Source organism: Oncorhynchus nerka, linkage group LG8, assembly GCF_034236695.1.
Source record: "Oncorhynchus nerka isolate Pitt River linkage group LG8, Oner_Uvic_2.0, whole genome shotgun sequence".
NCBI classification, from domain to species: domain Eukaryota; kingdom Metazoa; phylum Chordata; class Actinopteri; order Salmoniformes; family Salmonidae; genus Oncorhynchus; species Oncorhynchus nerka.
In genome coordinates, this window is record NC_088403.1 from 2,626,602 (window position 1) to 2,645,691 (window position 19,090).

The 19,090-nt window shown below is 52.1% G+C and overlaps 1 protein-coding gene across 1 annotated transcript in view; it reads left to right on the forward strand.

The window, feature by feature from the left end:
- The window catches only part of LOC135573013 (TBC1 domain family member 30-like), a 131,717-nt gene that overhangs the window by 39,603 nt on the left and 73,024 nt on the right, over positions 1 to 19,090 (forward strand). The window contains exons 5-9 of the mRNA XM_065022067.1: positions 2,426 to 2,551; positions 2,827 to 3,012; positions 4,629 to 4,797; positions 6,393 to 6,561; positions 12,728 to 12,833. Of these exons, the coding sequence (XP_064878139.1) occupies positions 2,426 to 2,551; positions 2,827 to 3,012; positions 4,629 to 4,797; positions 6,393 to 6,561; positions 12,728 to 12,833 (756 nt within the window). The remainder of the gene's footprint in view (positions 1 to 2,425; positions 2,552 to 2,826; positions 3,013 to 4,628; positions 4,798 to 6,392; positions 6,562 to 12,727; positions 12,834 to 19,090) is intronic.

The following is a 19,090-nucleotide window of genomic DNA, read 5'->3' on the forward strand; positions in this document are numbered from 1 at the left end:
CTGTCAGGACTCTTTACTGTGTGTCTCCTCTGTCAGGACTCTTTACTGTGAGTCTCCTCTGTCAGGACTCTTTACTGTGAGTCTCCTCTGTCAGGACTCTTTACTGTGAGTCTCCTCTGTCAGGACTCTTTACTGTGTGTCTCCTCTGTCAGGACTCTTTACTGTGAGTCTCCCCTGTCAGGACTCTTTACTGTGAGTCTCCCCTGTCAGGACTCTTTACTGTGAGTCTCCCCTGTCAGGACTCTTTACTGTGAGTCTCCTCTGTCAGGACTCTTTACTGTGAGTCTCCTCTGTCAGGACTCTTTACTGTGTGTCTCCTCTGTCAGGACTCTTTACTGTGTCTCTCCTCTGCCAGGACTCTTTACTGTGTGTCTCCTCTGTCAGGACTCTTTACTGTGTGTCTCCTCTGTCAGGACTCTTTACTGTGTGTCTCCTCTGTCCGGACTCTTTACTGTGTGAGTCTCCTCTGTCAGGACTCTTTACTGTGTGTGGGTCTCCTCTGTCAGGACTCTTTACTGTGTGTCTCTCCTCTGTCAGGACTCTTTACTGTGTGTCTCTCCTCTGTCAGGACTCTTTACTGTGTGTCTCTCCTCTGTCAGGACTCTTTACTGTGTGTGGGTCTCCTCTGTCAGGACTCTTTACTGTGAGTCTCCTCTGTCAGGACTCTTTACTGTGGGTCTCCTCTGTCAGGACTCTTTACTGTGAGTCTCCCCTGTCAGGACTCTTTACTGTGAGTCTCCCCTGTCAGGACTCTTTACTGTGAGTCTCCCCTGTCAGGACTCTTTACTGTGAGTCTCCTCTGTCAGGACTCTTTACTGTGAGTCTCCTCTGTCAGGACTCTTTACTGTGTGTCTCCTCTGTCAGGACTCTTTACTGTGTCTCTCCTCTGCCAGGACTCTTTACTGTGTGTCTCCTCTGTCAGGACTCTTTACTGTGTGTCTCCTCTGTCAGGACTCTTTACTGTGTGTCTCCTCTGTCCGGACTCTTTACTGTGTGAGTCTCCTCTGTCAGGACTCTTTACTGTGTGTGGGTCTCCTCTGTCAGGACTCTTTACTGTGTGTCTCTCCTCTGTCAGGACTCTTTACTGTGTGTCTCTCCTCTGTCAGGACTCTTTACTGTGTGTGGGTCTCCTCTGTCAGGACTCTTTACTGTGTGTGGGTCTCCTCTGTCAGGACTCTTTACTGTGAGTCTCCTCTGTCAGGACTCTTTACTGTGGGTCTCCTCTGTCAGGACTCTTTACTGTGAGTCTCCTCTGTCAAGACTCTTTACTGTGTCTCCTCTGTCAGGACTCTTTACTGTGTGCCTCCTCTGTCAGGACTCTTTACTGTGTGTCTCCTCTGTCAGGACTCTTTACTGTGTGTCTCCTCTGTCAGGACTCTTTACTGTGTGTCTCCTCTGTCAGGACTCTTTACTGTGAGTCTCTCCTCTGTCAGGACTCTTTACTGTGAGTCTCCTCTGTCAGGACTCTTTACTGTGAGTCTCCTCTGTCAGGACTCTTTACTGTGTGTCTCCTCTGTCAGGACTCTTTACTGTGTGTCTCTCCTCTGTCAGAACTCTTTACTGTGAGTCTCCTCTGTCAGGACTCTTTACTGTGTGTGGGTCTCCTCTGTCAGGACTCTTTACTGTGTGTCTCTCCTCTGTCAGGACTCTTTACTGTGTGTGTGTCTCTCCTCTGTCAGGACTCTTTACTGTGAGTCTCTCCTCTGTCAGGACTCTTTACTGTGTGTCTCCTCTGTCAGGACTCTTTACTGTGTGTCTCTCCTCTGTCAGGACTCTTTACTGTGTGTGGGTCTCCTCTGTCAGGACTCTTTACTGTGTGTGGGTCTCCTCTGTCAGGACTCTTTACTGTGTGTGGGTCTCCTCTGTCAGGACTCTTTACTGTGTGTGGGTCTCCTCTGTCAGGACTCTTTACTGTGTGTGGGTCTCCTCTGTCAGGACTCTTTACTGTGAGTCTCTCCTCTGTCAGGACTCTTTACTGTGTGTCTCCTCTGTCAGGACTCTTTACTGTGTGTCTCTCCTCTGTCAGGACTCTTTACTGTGTGTGGGTCTCTCCTCTGTCAGGACTCTTTACTGTGTGTGGGTCTCTCCTCTGTCAGGACTCTTTACTGTGTGTGGGTCTCTCCTCTGTCAGGACTCTTTACTGTGTGTGGGTCTCTCCTCTGTCAGGACTCTTTACTGTGTGTGGGTCTCCTCTGTCAGGACTCTTTACTGTGTGTGGGTCTCCTCTGTCAGGACTCTGTACTGTGTGTGGGTCTCCTCTGTCAGGACTCTTTACTGTGAGTCTCCTCTGTCAGGACTCTTTACTGTGAGTCTCCTCTGTCAGGACTCTTTACTGTGGGTCTCCTCTGTCAGGACTCTTTACTGTGTGTCGTCTAAGCACTAGTGTGTACAGTATAACTATATATGAATACTCTGTGTTCTCCAGGTATGGCTGACTCTAGCTGATCAGTACCTCCACAGTATCTCTATCGACTGGGACAAAACTCTCCGCTTCGCTTTCAACGAACGCAGTAACCCTGACGATGACTCACTGGGCATCCAGATTGTTAAGGTAACAGGATATTTGTACATGGAATGCATCATGGAAAACAACAGCTGTTCCCTCCTTCCCTTGTTGAGAGAGAACCATGAATTAGCAGGACAAGGTCCATACCCCTCTGTCTCTCTCTCTGTCTCTCTCTCTGTCTCTGTCTCTGTCTCTGTCTCTGTCTCTGTCTCTGTCTCTCTCTCTCTCTGTCTCTCTCTCTCTCTCTCTGTAAAACTGTTGTGTTATATCATTAAATGCAGTCCCCTGGTATGGATGAATAAAGTATTGTTGTTCATTAGGACCTACACAGGACAGGTTGTAGTTCATACTCCGGCCAGGAGGGGGAGCAGGACCGGGTGGTGCTGAAGAGGGTGCTCCTGGCGTACGCTCGCTGGAATAAGGCTGTAGGATACTGTCAGGGCTTCAACGTACTGGCGGCGCTCATACTGGAGGTTACAGAGGGCAACGAGAGCCACGCACTAAAGGTACACTCCAACACTGCTCTGAAAGGGGTTGATTTATTACAACACTGCTGTGAAAGGGGATGATTTATTACAACAACACTGCTCTGAAAGGGGTTGATTTATTACAACACTGCTGTGAAAGGGGATGATTTATTACAACACTGCTGTGAAAGGGGATGATTTATTACACTCCAACACTGCTGTGAAAGGGGATGATTTATTACAACACTGCTGTGAAAGGGGATGATTTATTACAACACTGCTGTGAAAGGGGATGATTTATTACAACACTGCTCTGAAAGGGGATGATTTATTACAACACTGCTGTGAAAGGGGATGATTTATTACAACACTGCTGTGAAAGGGGATGATTTATTACAACACTGCTGTGAAAGGGGATGATTTATTACAACACTGCTGTGAAAGGGGATGATTTATTACAACACTGCTCTGAAAGGGGATGATTTATTACACTACAACACTGCTGTGAAAGGGGATGATTTATTACACTCCAACACTGCTCTGAAAGGGGATGATTTATTACAACACTGCTCTGAAAGGGGATGATTTATTACAACACTGCTGTGAAAGGGGATGATTTATTACAACACTGCTCTGAAAGGGGATGATTTATTACAACACTGCTCTGAAAGGGGATGATTTATTACACTCCAACACTGCTCTGAAAGGGGATGATTTATTACACTACAACACTGCTCTGAAAGGGGATGATTTATTACACTACAACACTGCTCTGAAAGGGGATGATTTATTACAACACTGCTGTGAAAGGGGATGATTTATTACAACACTGCTGTGAAAGGGGATGATTTATTACAACACTGCTCTGAAAGGGGATGATTTATTACACTCCAACACTGCTCTGAAAGGGGATGATTTATTACAACACTGCTGTGAAAGGGGATGATTTATTACACTCCAACACTGCTGTGAAAGGGGATGATTTATTACACTCCAACACTGCTGTGAAAGGGGATGATTTATTACAACACTGCTGTGAAAGGGGATGATTTATTACAACACTGCTGTGAAAGGGGATGATTTATTACACTACAACACTGCTCTGAAAGGGGATGATTTATTACACTACAACACTGCTCTGAAAGGGGATGATTTATTACACTCCAACACTGCTCTGAAAGGGGATGATTTATTACAACACTGCTGTGAAAGGGGATTATTTATTACAACACTGCTGTGAAAGGGGATGATTTATTACACTACAACACTGCTCTGAAAGGGGATGATTTATTACACTACAACACTGCTCTGAAAGGGGATGATTTATTACAACACTGCTGTGAAAGGGGATGATTTATTACAACAACACTGCTCTGAAAGGGGATGATTTATTACAACACTGCTCTGAAAGGGGATGATTTATTACAACACTGCTCTGAAAGGGGATGATTTATTACAACACTGCTCTGAAAGGGGATGATTTATTACAACACTGCTGTGAAAGGGGATGATTTATTACAACACTGCTGTGAAAGGGGATGATTTATTACACTACAACACTGCTCTGAAAGGGGATGATTTATTACAACACTGCTGTGAAAGGGGATGATTTATCTGTTGTACTCATTCTAACTGATCCTCCGTCTCTCCTCCAGGTGATGATCTACCTGATAGACAAGGTGCTACCAGAGAGCTATTTTGCCAACAACCTGCGTTCTCTGTCTGTGGACATGGCTGTGTTTAGAGATCTCCTGAGGATGAAGCTGCCTCATCTCTCACAGCACCTACACCTCCTGCAGAAGACTGCTGATAGAGAGGCTGGAGGTGGGTCTGTCTGTCTGTCTCTGTCATACGGACCTCTACAACTCCCCTGACTAACGCCAGCGTGTCATACGGACCAGACTAACATACGGACCAGACTAACATACGGACCAGACTAACGCCAGCGTGTGATACGGACCAGACTAACATACGGACCAGACTAACATACGGACCAGACTAACATACGGACCAGACTAACATACGGACCAGACTAACATACGGACCAGACTAACGCCAGCGTGTGATACGGACCAGACTAACATATGGACCAGACTAACGCCAGCGTGTGTCTTACAGGCAGCTACGAGCCTCCCCTGACTAACCCCAGTGTATGTCTTACAGGCAGCTACGAGCCTCCCCTGACTAACCCCAGTGTATGTCTTACAGGCAGCTACGAGCCTCCCCTGACTAACCCCAGTGTATGTCTTACAGGCAGCTACGAGCCTCCCCTGACTATCGCCAGCGTGTGTCTTACAGGCAGCTATGAGCCTCCCCTGACTAACTCCAGTGTGTGTCTTACAGGCAGCTACGAGCCTCCCCTGACTAACCCCGGTGTGTGTCTTACAGGCAGCTATGAGCCTCCCCTGACTAACCCCAGTGTATGTCTTACAGGCAGCTATGAGCCTCCCCTGACTAACCCCAGTGTGTGTCTTACAGGCAGCTATGAGCCTCCCCTGACTAACCCCAGTGTATGTCTTACAGGCAGCTACGAGCCTCCCCTGACTAACCCCAGTGTATGTCTTACAGGCAGCTATGAGCCTCCCCTGACTAACGCCAGCGTGTGTCTTACAGGCAGCTACGAGCCTCCCCTGACTAACCCCGGTGTGTGTCTTACAGGCAGCTATGAGCCTCCCCTGACTAACTCCAGTGTGTGTCTTACAGGCAGCTACGAGCCTCCCCTGACTAACCCCGGTGTGTGTCTTACAGGCAGCTATGAGCCTCCCCTGACTAACCCCAGTGTATGTCTTACAGGCAGCTATGAGCCTCCCCTGACTAACGCCAGCGTGTGTCTTACAGGCAGCTATGAGCCTCCCCTGACTAACTCCAGTGTGTGTCTTACAGGCAGCTACGAGCCTCCCCTGACTAACCCCGGTGTGTGTCTTACAGGCAGCTATGAGCCTCCCCTGACTAACCCCAGTGTATGTCTTACAGGCAGCTATGAGCCTCCCTGACTAACCCCAGTGTGTGTCTTACAGGCAGCTATGAGCCTCCCTGACTAACCCCAGTGTATGTCTTACAGGCAGCTACGAGCCTCCCCTGACTAACCCCAGTGTATGTCTTACAGGCAGCTATGAGCTTCCCCTGACTAACGCCAGCGTGTGTCTTACAGGCAGCTATGAGCCTCCCTGACTAACTCCAGTGTGTGTCTTACAGGCAGCTACGAGCCTCCCTGACTAACCCCAGTGTGTGTCTTACAGGCAGCTATGAGCCTCCCCTGACTAACCCCAGTGTATGTCTTACAGGCAGCTACGAGCCTCCCCTGACTAACGCCAGTGTGTGTCTTACAGGCAGCTACGAGCCTCCCCTGACTAACCCCAGTGTATGTCTTACAGGCAGCTACGAGCCTCCCCTGACTAACCCCAGTGTGTGTCTTACAGGCAGCTACGAGCCTCCCCTGACCAACGTGTTCACGATGCAGTGGTTTCTGACCATGTTTGCTACCTGCCTGCCCCCCAACACCGTGCTGAAGATCTGGGACTCTGTGTTCTTCGAAGGTTCTGAGGTTCTCCTGAGGGTGGCTCTGGCCATCTGGTCTCACCTGGGGGAGTGAGTACCCTAACCCCTACACACTGTACCCCTAACCCCTACACACTGTACCCTAACCCCTACACACTGTATCCTAACCCCTATACACTGTACCCCTAACCCCTACACACTGTACCCCTAACCCCTAACCCCTACACACTGTACCCTAACCCCTACACACTGTACCCCTAACCCCTAACCCCTACACACTGTACCCTAACCCCTACACACTGTACCCCTAACCCCTAACCCCTACACACTGTACCCTAACCCCTACACACTGTATCCCTAACCCCTAACCCCTACACACTGTACCCCTAACCCCTACACACTGTACCCCTAACCCCTACACACTGTACCCCTAACCCCTACACACTGTATCCCTAACCCCTACACACTGTACCCCTAACCCCTACACACTGTACCCCTAACCCCTACACACTGTATCCCTAACCCCTACACACTGTATCCCTAACCCCTACACACTGTATCCCTAACCCCTACACACTGTATCCCTAACCCCTACACACTGTATCCCTAACCCCTACACACTGTATCCCTAACCCCTACACACTGTACCCTAACCCCTACACACTGTACCCCTAACCCCTACACACTGTATCCCTAACCCCTACACACTGTACCCCTAACCCCTACACACTGTATCCCTAACCCTAACCCCTACACACTGTAACCCTAACCCCTACACACTGTATCCCTAACCCCTACACACTGTACCCCTAACCCCTACACACTGTATCCCTAACCCCTACACACTGTACCCCTAACCCCTACACACTGTACCCCTAACCCCTACACACTGTACCCCTAACCCCTACACACTGTATCCCTAACCCCTACACACTGTATCCCTAACCCCTACACACTGTATCCCTAACCCCTACACACTGTACCCCTAACCCCTACACACTGTACCCCTACACACTGTACCCCTAACCCCTACACACTGTACCCCTAACCCCTACACACTGTACCCTAACCCCTACACACTGTACCCCTAACCCCTACACACTGTATCCCTAACCCCTACACACTGTATCCCTAACCCCTACACACTGTACCCCTAACCCCTACACACTGTACCCCTAACCCCTACACACTGTATCCCTACACACTTTATCCCTAACCCCTACACACTGTACCCCTAACCCCTACACACTGTACCCCTAACCCCTACACACTGTAACCCTAACCCCTACACACTGTATCCCTAACCCCTACACACTGTATCCCTAACCCCTAACCCCTACACACTGTATCCCTAACCCCTACACACTGTACCCCTAACCCCTACACACTGTACCCCTAACCCCTACACTGTACCCCTAACCCCTACACACTGTACCCCTAACCCCTACACACTGTACCCCTAACCCCTACACACTGTAACCCTAACCCCTACACACTGTATCCCTAACCCCTACACACTGTATCCCTAACCCCTAACCCCTACACACTGTATCCCTAACCCCTACACACTGTACCCCTAACCCCTACACACTGTATCCCTAACCCCTACACACTGTACCTCTAACCCCTACACACTGTATCCCTAACCCCTACACACTGTACCCCTAACCCCTACACACTGTACCCCATACACACTGTACCCCTAACCCCTACACACTGTACCCCTAACCCCTACACACTGTATCCCTAACCCCTACACACTGTACCCCTAACCCCTACACACTGTACCCCTAACCCCTACACACTGTACCCCTAACCCCTACACACTGTACCCCTAACCCCTACACACTGTACCCCTAACCCCTACACACTGTACCCCTAACCCCTACACACTGTACCCCTATACACTGTATCCCTAACCCCTACACACTGTATCCCTAACCTCTACACACTGTACCCCTAACCCCTACACACTGTACCCCTAACCCTTACACACTGTACCCCTAACCCCTACACACTGTATCCCTAACCCCTAACCCCTACACACTGTACCCCTAACCCCTACACACTGTACTCCTAACCCTTACACACTGTACCCCTAACCCTTACACACTGTATCCCTAACCCCTACACACTGTATCCCTAACCCCTACACACTGTACCCCTAACCCCTACACACTGTACCCCTACACACTGTATCCCTAACCCCTACACACTGTACCCCTAACCCCTACACACTGTACCCCTACACACTGTACCCCTAACCCCTACACACTGTATCCCTAACCCCTACACACTGTACCCCTAACCCCTACACACTGTACCCCTAACCCCTACACACTGTATCCCTAACCCCTACACACTGTATCCCTAACCCCTACACACTGTACCCCTAACCCCTAACCCCTACACACTGTATCCCTAACCCCTACACACTGTACCCCTAACCCCTAACCCCTACACACTGTACCCCTAACCCCTACACACTGTATCCCTAACCTCTACACACTGTACCGCTAACCCCTACACACTGTATCCCTAACCTCTACACACTGTACCCCTAACCCCTAACCCCTACACACTGTACCCCTACACACTGTACCCCTAACCCCTACACACTGTATCCCTAACCCCTACACACTGTACCCCTAACCCCTACACACTGTACCCCTACACACTGTATCCCTAACCCCTACACACTGTATCCCTAACCCCTACACACTGTATCCCTAACCCCTACACACTGTATCCCTAACCCCTACACACTGTATCCCTAACCCCTACACACTGTATCCCTAACCCCTACACACTGTATCCCTAACCCCTACACACTGTACCCCTACACACTGTATCCCTAACCCCTACACACTGTATCCCTAACCTCTACACACTGTACCCCTAAGCCCTAACCCCTACACACTGTACCCCTACACACTGTACCCCTAACCCCTACACACTGTACCCCTAACCCCTACACACTGTACCCCTAACCCCTACACACTGTACCCCTAACCCCTACACACTGTATCCCTAACCCCTACACACTGTACCCCTAACCCCTACACACTGTACCCCTAACCCCTACACACTGTACCCCTACACACTGTACCCCTAACCCCTACACACTGTATCCCTACACACTGTACCCCTACACACTGTACCCCTACACACTGTATCCCTAACCCCTACACACTGTATCCCTAACCCCTACACACTGTACCCCTAACCCCTACACACTGTATCCCTACACACTGTACCCCTAACCCCTACACACTGTACACCTACACACTGTAACCCTAACCCCTACACACTGTACCCCTAACCCCTACAAACTGTATCCCTACACACTGTACCCTACACACTGTAACCCTAACCCCTACACACTGTACCCCTAACCCCTACACACTGTATCCCTACACACTGTACCCCTAACCCCTACACACTGTACCCCTACACACTGTATCCCTAACCCCTACACACTGTATCCCTAACCCCTACACACTGTAACCCTAACCCCTACACACCTTACCCCTAACCCCTACACACCTTACCCCTAACCCCTACACACTGTATCCCTAACCCCTACACACTGTACCCCTAACCCCTACACACTGTATCCCTAACCCCTACACACTGTACCCCTAACCCCTACACACTGTACCCCTAACCCCTACACACTGTATCCCTAACCCCTACACACTGTATCCCTAACCCCTACACACTGTATCCCTAACCCCTACACACTGTATCCCTAACCCCTACACACTGTATCCCTAACCCCTACACACTGTATCCCTAACCCCTACATACTGTACCCCTAACCCCTACACACTGTATCCCTAACCCCTAACCCCTACACACTGTATCCCTAACCCCTAACCCCTACACACTGTATCCCTAACCCCTACACACTGTACCCCTAACCCCTACACACTGTATCCCTAACCCCTACACACTGTACCCCTAACCCCTACACACTGTATCCCTAACCCCTACACACTGTATCCCTAACCCCTACACACTGTATCCCTAACCCCTACACACTGTATCCCTAACCCCTACACACTGTACCCCTAACCCCTACACACTGTACCCCTAACCCCTACACACTGTACCCCTAACCCCTACACACTGTATCCCTAACCCCTAACCCCTACACACTGTATCCCTAACCCCTACACACTGTACCCCTAACCCCTACACACTGTACCCCTAACCCCTACACACTGTACCCCTAACCCCTACACACTGTACCCCTAACCCCTACACACTGTATCCCTAACCCCTACACACTGTACCCCTAACCCCTACACACTGTACCCCTAACCCCTACACACTGTATCCCTAACCCCTACACACTGTATCCCTAACCCCTACACACTGTATCCCTAACCCCTACACACTGTATCCCTAACCCCTACACACTGTATCCCTAACCCCTACACACTGTATCCCTAACCCCTACACACTGTACCCCTACACACTGTATCCCTAACCCCTACACACTGTATCCCTAACCTCTACACACTGTACCCCTAAGCCCTAACCCCTACACACTGTACCCCTACACACTGTACCCCTAACCCCTACACACTGTACCCCTAACCCCTACACACTGTACCCCTAACCCCTACACACTGTATCCCTAACCCCTACACACTGTACCCCTAACCCCTACACACTGTACCCCTAACCCCTACACACTGTACCCCTAACCCCTACACACTGTACCCCTAACCCCTACACACTGTACCCCTACACACTGTACCCCTACACACTGTATCCCTACACACTGTATCCCTAACCCCTACACACTGTATCCCTAACCCCTACACACTGTACCCCTAACCCCTACACACTGTATCCCTACACACTGTACCCCTAACCCCTACACACTGTACACCTAACACACTGTAACCCTAACCCCTACACACTGTACCCCTAACCCCTACACACTGTATCCCTACACACTGTACCCCTACACACTGTAACCCTAACCCCTACACACTGTACCCCTAACCCCTACACACTGTATCCCTACACACTGTACCCCTAACCCCTACACACTGTACCCCTACACACTGTATCCCTAACCCCTACACACTGTATCCCTAACCCCTACACACTGTAACCCTAACCCCTACACACCTGTACCCCTAACCCCTACACACCTTACCCCTAACCCCTACACACTGTATCCCTAACCCCTACACACTGTACCCCTAACCCCTACACACTGTATCCCTAACCCCTACACACTGTACCCCTAACCCCTACACACTGTACCCCTAACCCCTACACACTGTATCCCTAACCCCTACACACTGTATCCCTAACCCCTACACACTGTATCCCTAACCCCTACACACTGTATCCCTAACCCCTACACACTGTATCCCTAACCCCTACACACTGTATCCCTAACCCCTACATACTGTACCCCTAACCCCTACACACTGTATCCCTAACCCTAACCCCTACACACTGTATCCCTAACCCCTAACCCCTACACACTGTATCCCTAACCCCTACACACTGTACCCCTAACCCCTACACACTGTATCCCTAACCCCTACACACTGTACCCTAACCCCTACACACTGTATCCCTAACCCCTACACACTGTATCCCTAACCCCTACACACTGTATCCCTAACCCCTACACACTGTATCCCTAACCCCTACACACTGTACCCCTAACCCCTACACACTGTACCCCTAACCCCTACACACTGTACCCCTAACCCCTACACACTGTATCCCTAACCCCTAACCCCTACACACTGTATCCCTAACCCCTACACACTGTACCCCTAACCCCTACACACTGTACCCCTAACCCCTACACACTGTACCCCTAACCCCTACACACTGTATCCCTAACCCCTACACACTCTATCCCTAACCCCTACACACTGTACCCCTAACCCCTACACACTGTATCCCTAACCCCTACACACTGTACCCTAACCCCTACACACTGTACCCCTAACCCCTACACACTGTATCCCTAACCCCTACACACTGTACCCCTAACCCCTACACACTGTACCCCTAACCCCTACACACTGTACCCTAACCCCTACACACTGTACCCCTAACCCCTACACACTGTACCCCTAACCCCTACACACTGTACCCCTAACCCCTACACACTGTACCCCTAACCCCTACACACTGTATCCCTAACCCCTACACACTGTACCCCTAACCCCTACACACTGTACCCCTAACCCCTACACACTGTAACCCCCAGGCATATAGAGTACTGTCAGACAGCAGACGAGTTCTACAGCACCATGGGATGGATCACTCAGGAGATGTTGGAGAACAGCCTCATAGACTGTGGCCACCTCATGCAGGTGAGAGATGTTGGAGAACAGCCTCGTAGACTGTAGCCACCTCATGCGGGTTGGAGAACAGCCTCATAGACTGTAGCCACCTCATGCGGGTTGGAGAACAGCCTCATAGACTGTAGCCACCTCATGCGGGTTGGAGAACAGCCTCATAGACTGTAGCCACCTCATGCGGGTTGGAGAACAGCCTCGTAGACTGTAGCCACCTCATGCGGGTTGGAGAACAGCCTCGTAGACTGTAGCCACCTCATGCGGGTTGGAGAACAGCCTCGTAGACTGTAGCCACCTCATGCGGGTTGGAGAACAGCCTCGTAGACTGTAGCCACCTCATGCGGGTTGGAGAACAGCCTACAGACTGTAGCCACCTCATGCGGGTTGGAGAACAGCCTCGTAGACTGTAGCCACCTCATGCGGGTTGGAGAACAGCCTCGTAGACTGTAGCCACCTCATGCGGGTTGGAGAACAGCCTCGTAGACTGTAGCCACCTCATGCGGGTTGGAGAACAGCCTCGTAGACTGTAGCCACCTCATGCGGGTTGGAGAACAGCCTCGTAGACTGTAGCCACCTCATGCGGGTTGGAGAGCGGCCTCGTAGACTGTAGCCACCTCATGCAGGTGAGAGATGTTGGAGAACAGCCTCGTAGACTGTATCCACCTCATGCAGGTGAGAGATGTTGGAGAGCGGCCTCGTAGACTGTAGCCACCTCACGCGGGTTGGAGAGCGGCCTCGTAGACTGTAGCCACCTCATGCGGGTTGGAGAGCGGCCTCGTAGACTGTAGCCACCTCACGCAGGTGAGAGATGTTGGAGACCAACCTCGCAGACTGTAGCCACCTCACGCGAGTTGGAGAGCGGCCTCGTAGACTGTAGCCACCTCACGCAGGTGAGAGATGTTGGAGACCAACCTCGCAGACTGTAGCCACCTCACGCGAGTTGGAGAGCGGCCTCGTAGACTGTAGCCACCTCACACGGGTTGGAGATCGGCCTCGTAGACTGTAGCCACCTCACGCGGGTTGGAGAACAGCCTCGTAGACTGTAGCCACCTCATGCAGGTGAGAGATGTTGGAGAGCGGCCTCGTAGACTGTAGCCACCTCATGCAGGTGAGAGATGTTGGAGAGCGGCCTCGTAGACTGTAGCCACCTCATGCAGGTGAGAGATGTTGGAGAACAGCCTCATAGACTGTATCCACCTCATGCAGGTGAGAGATGTTGGAGAACAGCCTCGTAGACTGTAGCCACCTCATGCGGGTTGGAGAACAGCCTCATAGACTGTAGCCACCTCATGCGGGTTGGAGAACAGCCTCATAGACTGTAGCCACCTCATGCGGGTTGGAGAACAGCCTCATAGACTGTAGCCACCTCATGCGGGTTGGAGAACAGCCTCGTAGACTGTAGCCACCTCATGCGGGTTGGAGAACAGCCTCGTAGACTGTAGCCACCTCATGCGGGTTGGAGAACAGCCTCGTAGACTGTAGCCACCTCATGCGGGTTGGAGAACAGCCTCGTAGACTGTAGCCACCTCATGCGGGTTGGAGAACAGCCTCGTAGACTGTAGCCACCTCATGCGGGTTGGAGAACAGCCTCGTAGACTGTAGCCACCTCATGCGGGTTGGAGAACAGCCTCGTAGACTGTAGCCACCTCATGCGGGTTGGAGAACAGCCTCGTAGACTGTAGCCACCTCATGCGGGTTGGAGAACAGCCTCGTAGACTGTAGCCACCTCATGCGGGTTGGAGAACAGCCTCGTAGACTGTAGCCACCTCATGCGGGTTGGAGAACAGCCTCGTAGACTGTAGCCACCTCATGCGGGTTGGAGAACAGCCTCGTAGACTGTAGCCACCTCATGCGGGTTGGAGAACAGCCTCGTAGACTGTAGCCACCTCATGCAGGTGAGAGATGTTGGAGAACAGCCTCGTAGACTGTAGCCACCTCACGCGGGTTGGAGAGCGGCCTCGTAGACTGTAGCCACCTCATGCAGGTGAGAGATGTTGGAGAACAGCCTCGTAGACTGTATCCACCTCATGCAGGTGAGAGATGTTGGAGAGCGGCCTCGTAGACTGTAGCCACCTCACGCGGGTTGGAGAGCGGCCTCGTAGACTGTAGCCACCTCACGCGGGTTGGAGAGCGGCCTCGTAGACTGTAGCCACCTCACGCAGGTGAGAGATGTTGGAGACCAACCTCGCAGACTGTAGCCACCTCACGCGAGTTGGAGAGCGGCCTCGTAGACTGTAGCCACCTCACGCAGGTGAGAGATGTTGGAGACCAACCTCGCAGACTGTAGCCACCTCACGCGAGTTGGAGAGCGGCCTCGTAGACTGTAGCCACCTCACACGGGTTGGAGATCGGCCTCGTAGACTGTAGCCACCTCACGCGGGTTGGAGAACAGCCTCGTAGACTGTAGCCACCTCATGCAGGTGAGAGATGTTGGAGAGCGGCCTCGTAGACTGTAGCCACCTCATGCAGGTGAGAGATGTTGGAGAGCGGCCTCGTAGACTGTAGCCACCTCATGCAGGTGAGAGATGTTGGAGAACAGCCTCATAGACTGTATCCACCTCATGCAGGTGAGAGATGTTGGAGAACAGCCTCGTAGACTGTAGCCACCTCATGCGGGTTGGAGAACAGCCTCATAGACTGTAGCCACCTCATGCGGGTTGGAGAACAGCCTCATAGACTGTATCCACCTCATGCAGGTGAGAGATGTTGGAGAGCGGCCTCGTAGACTGTAGCCACCTCATGCAGGTGAGAGATGTTGGAGAGCGGCCTCGTAGACTGTAGCCACCTCATGCAGGTGAGAGATGTTGGAGAACAGCCTCGTAGACTGTAGCCACCTCATGCAGGTGAGAGATGTTGGAGAACGGCCTCGTAGACTGTAGCCACCTCATGCAGGTGAGAGATGTTGGAGAGCGGCCTCGTAGACTGTAGCCACCTCATGCAGGTGAGAGATGTTGGAGAACGGCCTCGTAGACTGTAGCCACCTCATGCAGGTGAGAGATGTTGGAGAGCGGCCTCGTAGACTGTAGCCACCTCATGCAGGTGAGAGATGTTGGAGAGCGGCCTCGTAGACTGTAGCCACCTCATGCAGGTGAGAGATGTTGGAGAGCGGCCTCGTAGACTGTAGCCACCTCATGCAGGTGAGAGATGTTGGAGAGCGGCCTCGTAGACTGTAGCCACCTCATGCAGGTGAGAGATGTTGGAGAGCGGCCTCGTAGACTGTAGCCACCTCACGCGGGCTGGAGAGCGGCCTCGTAGACTGTAGCCACCTCACGCGGGTTGGAGAGCGGCCTCGTAGACTGTAGTCACCTCACGCGGGTTGGAGAGCGGCCTCGTAGACTGTATCCACCTCATGCAGGTGAGAGATGTTGGAGAGCGGCCTCGTAGACTGTAGCCACCTCACGCGGGTTGGAGAGCGGCCTCGTAGACTGTATCCACCTCATGCAGGTGAGAGATGTTGGAGAGCGGCCTCGTAGACTGTAGCCACCTCACGCGGGTTGGAGAGCGGCCTCGTAGACTGTAGCCACCTCATGCAGGTGAGAGATGTTAGAGAACGGCCTCGTAGACTGTAGCCACCTCATGCAGGTGAGAGATGTTGGAGAGCGGCCTCGTAGACTGTAGCCACCTCACGCGGGTTGGAGAGCGGCCTCGTAGACTGTAGCCACCTCACGCGGGTTGGAGAGCGGCCTCGTAGACTGTAGCCACCTCACGCAGGTGAGAGATGTTGGAGACCAACCTCGCAGACTAGCCACCTCACGCGAGTTGGAGAGCGGCCTCGTAGACTGTAGCCACCTCACGCGGGCTGGAGAGCGGCCTCGCAGACTGTAGCCACCGCGCGCGGGCTGGAGAGCGGCCTCGCAGACTGTAGCCACCCGCGGGCTGGAGAGCGGCCTCGCAGACTGTAGCCCACGCGCGCGGGCTGGGAGAGCGGCCTCGCAGACTGTAGCCACCGCGCGCGGGCTGGAGAGCGGCCTCGCAGACTGTAGCCACCGCGCGCGGGCTGGAGCGGCCTCGCAGACTGTAGCCACCGCGCGCGGGCTGGAGAGCGGCCTCGCAGACTGTAGCCACCGCGCGCGGGCTGGAGAGCGGCCTCGCAGACTGTAGCCACCGCGCGCGGGCTGGAGAGCGGCCTCGCAGACTGTAGCCACCGCGCGCGGGCTGGAGAGCGGCCTCGCAGACTGTAGCCACCGCGCGCGGGCTGGAGAGCGGCCTCGCAGACTGTAGCCACCGCGCGGGCTGGAGAGCGGCCTCGCAGACTGTAGCCACCGCGCGCGGGCTGGAGAGCGGCCTCGCAGACTGTAGCCAGCGCGCGGGCTGGAGAGCGGCCTCGCAGACTGTAGCCACGGGCTGGAGAGCGGCCTCGCAGACTGCCAGCCACCTCACGCGGGCTGGAGAGCGGCCTCGCAGACTGTAGCCACCGCGCGCGGGCTGGAGAGCGGCCTCGTAGACTGTAGCCACCTCACGCGGGCTGGAGAGCGGCCTCGTAGACTGTAGCCACCTCACGCGGGCTGGAGAGCGGCCTCGTAGACTGTAGCCACCTCATGCAGGTGAGAGATGTTGGAGAGCGGCCTCGTAGACTGTAGCCACCTCACGCGGGCTGGAGAGCGGCCTCGTAGACTGTAGCCACCTCACGCGGGCTGGAGAGCGGCCTCGTAGACTGTAGCCACCTCACGCGGGCTGGAGAGCGGCCTCAGACTGTAGCCACCTCATGCAGGTGAGAGATGTTGAGAGCGGCCTCGTAGACTGTAGCCACCTCACGCGGGTTGGAGAGCGGCCTCGCAGACTGTAGCGGCCTTATTTTAAAAAGTGTTAAATAGATTTCCTTCTCACTCATCTACACACAATATCCTGTAATGAATAAGGTGAAAACATGTCTAAACATTTTAGAAAAATCTTTAGAAAAAGCCAAAATATCTCATTTACATAAGTATTCACACCCCTGAGTCAATACGTTGTCTTGTTAGACTTCAGTGCAGATTTTGACAAATTGATCATAGTCTGCTGCTGGAAAGACATGTGTTGTGGCTTTACACCCCCTGCTATAATGTGGATAAAGAGTTACCTGTCTAACAGAACACAGAGGGTGTTATGGCTTTACACCCCCTGCTATAATGTGGATAAAGAGTTACCTGTCTAACAGAACACAGAGGGTGTTATGGCTTTACACCCCCTGCTATAATGTGGATAAAGAGTTACCTGTCTAACAGAACACAGAGGGTGTTATGGCTTTACACCCCCTGCTATAATGTGGATAAAGAGTTACCTGTCTAAGAGAACACAGAGGGTGTTATGGCTTTACACCCCCTGCTATAATGTGGATGAAGAGTTACCTGTCTAACAGAACACAGAGGGTGTTATGGCTTTACACCCCCTGCTATAATGTGGATGAAGAGTTACCTGTCTAACAGAACACAGAGGGTGTTATGGCTTTACACCCCCTGCTATAATGTGGATAAAGAGTTACCTGTCTAACAGAACACAGAGGGTGTTATGGCTTTACACCCCCTGCTATAATGTGGATGAAGAGTTACCTGTCTAACAGAACACAGAGGGTGTTATGGCTTTACACCCCCTGCTATATTGTGGATAAAGAGTTACCTGTCTAACAGAACACAGAGGGTATTCTTTAATGGAAGCCTCTCCAACATAATCCAGGTAGAATCAGGCATTCTCCAGGGCAGCTGTTTAGGACCCTTGCTGTTTTCAATGTTTACTAACGACATGCCACTGACTGAGTAAAGCCAGAGTGTCTATATATGCGGATGACTCATTATACACGTCAACTACTACAGCGACTGAAATGACTGCAACACTCAACAAAGAGCTGCAGTTAGTTTCAGAGTGGGTGGCAAGGAATAATTTAGCCCTAAATATTTCTAAAACTAAAAGCATTGAATTTGGAACAAAACACTCACTAAACCCCAACTAAATCTTGTAATAAATCACGTGGAAATTGGGCAAGTTGAGGTGACTAAACTTCTTGGAGTAACACTAAATTGTAAACTGTCATGGTCAAAACATGTTGATGCAACAGTAGCTAAGATGGATAGAAGTCTGTCCATAAGAAAGCTCTGCTCTACCTTAACAACACAATCAACAAGGCAGGTCCTACAGGCCCTAGTTTCTACCTTCTTAACAGCACTATCAACAAGGCAGGTCCTACAGGCCCTAGTTTCTACCTTCTTAACAACACTATCAACAAGGCAGGTCCTACAGGCCCTAGTTTCTACCTTCTTAACAACACTATCAACAAGGCAGGTCCTACAGGCCCTAGT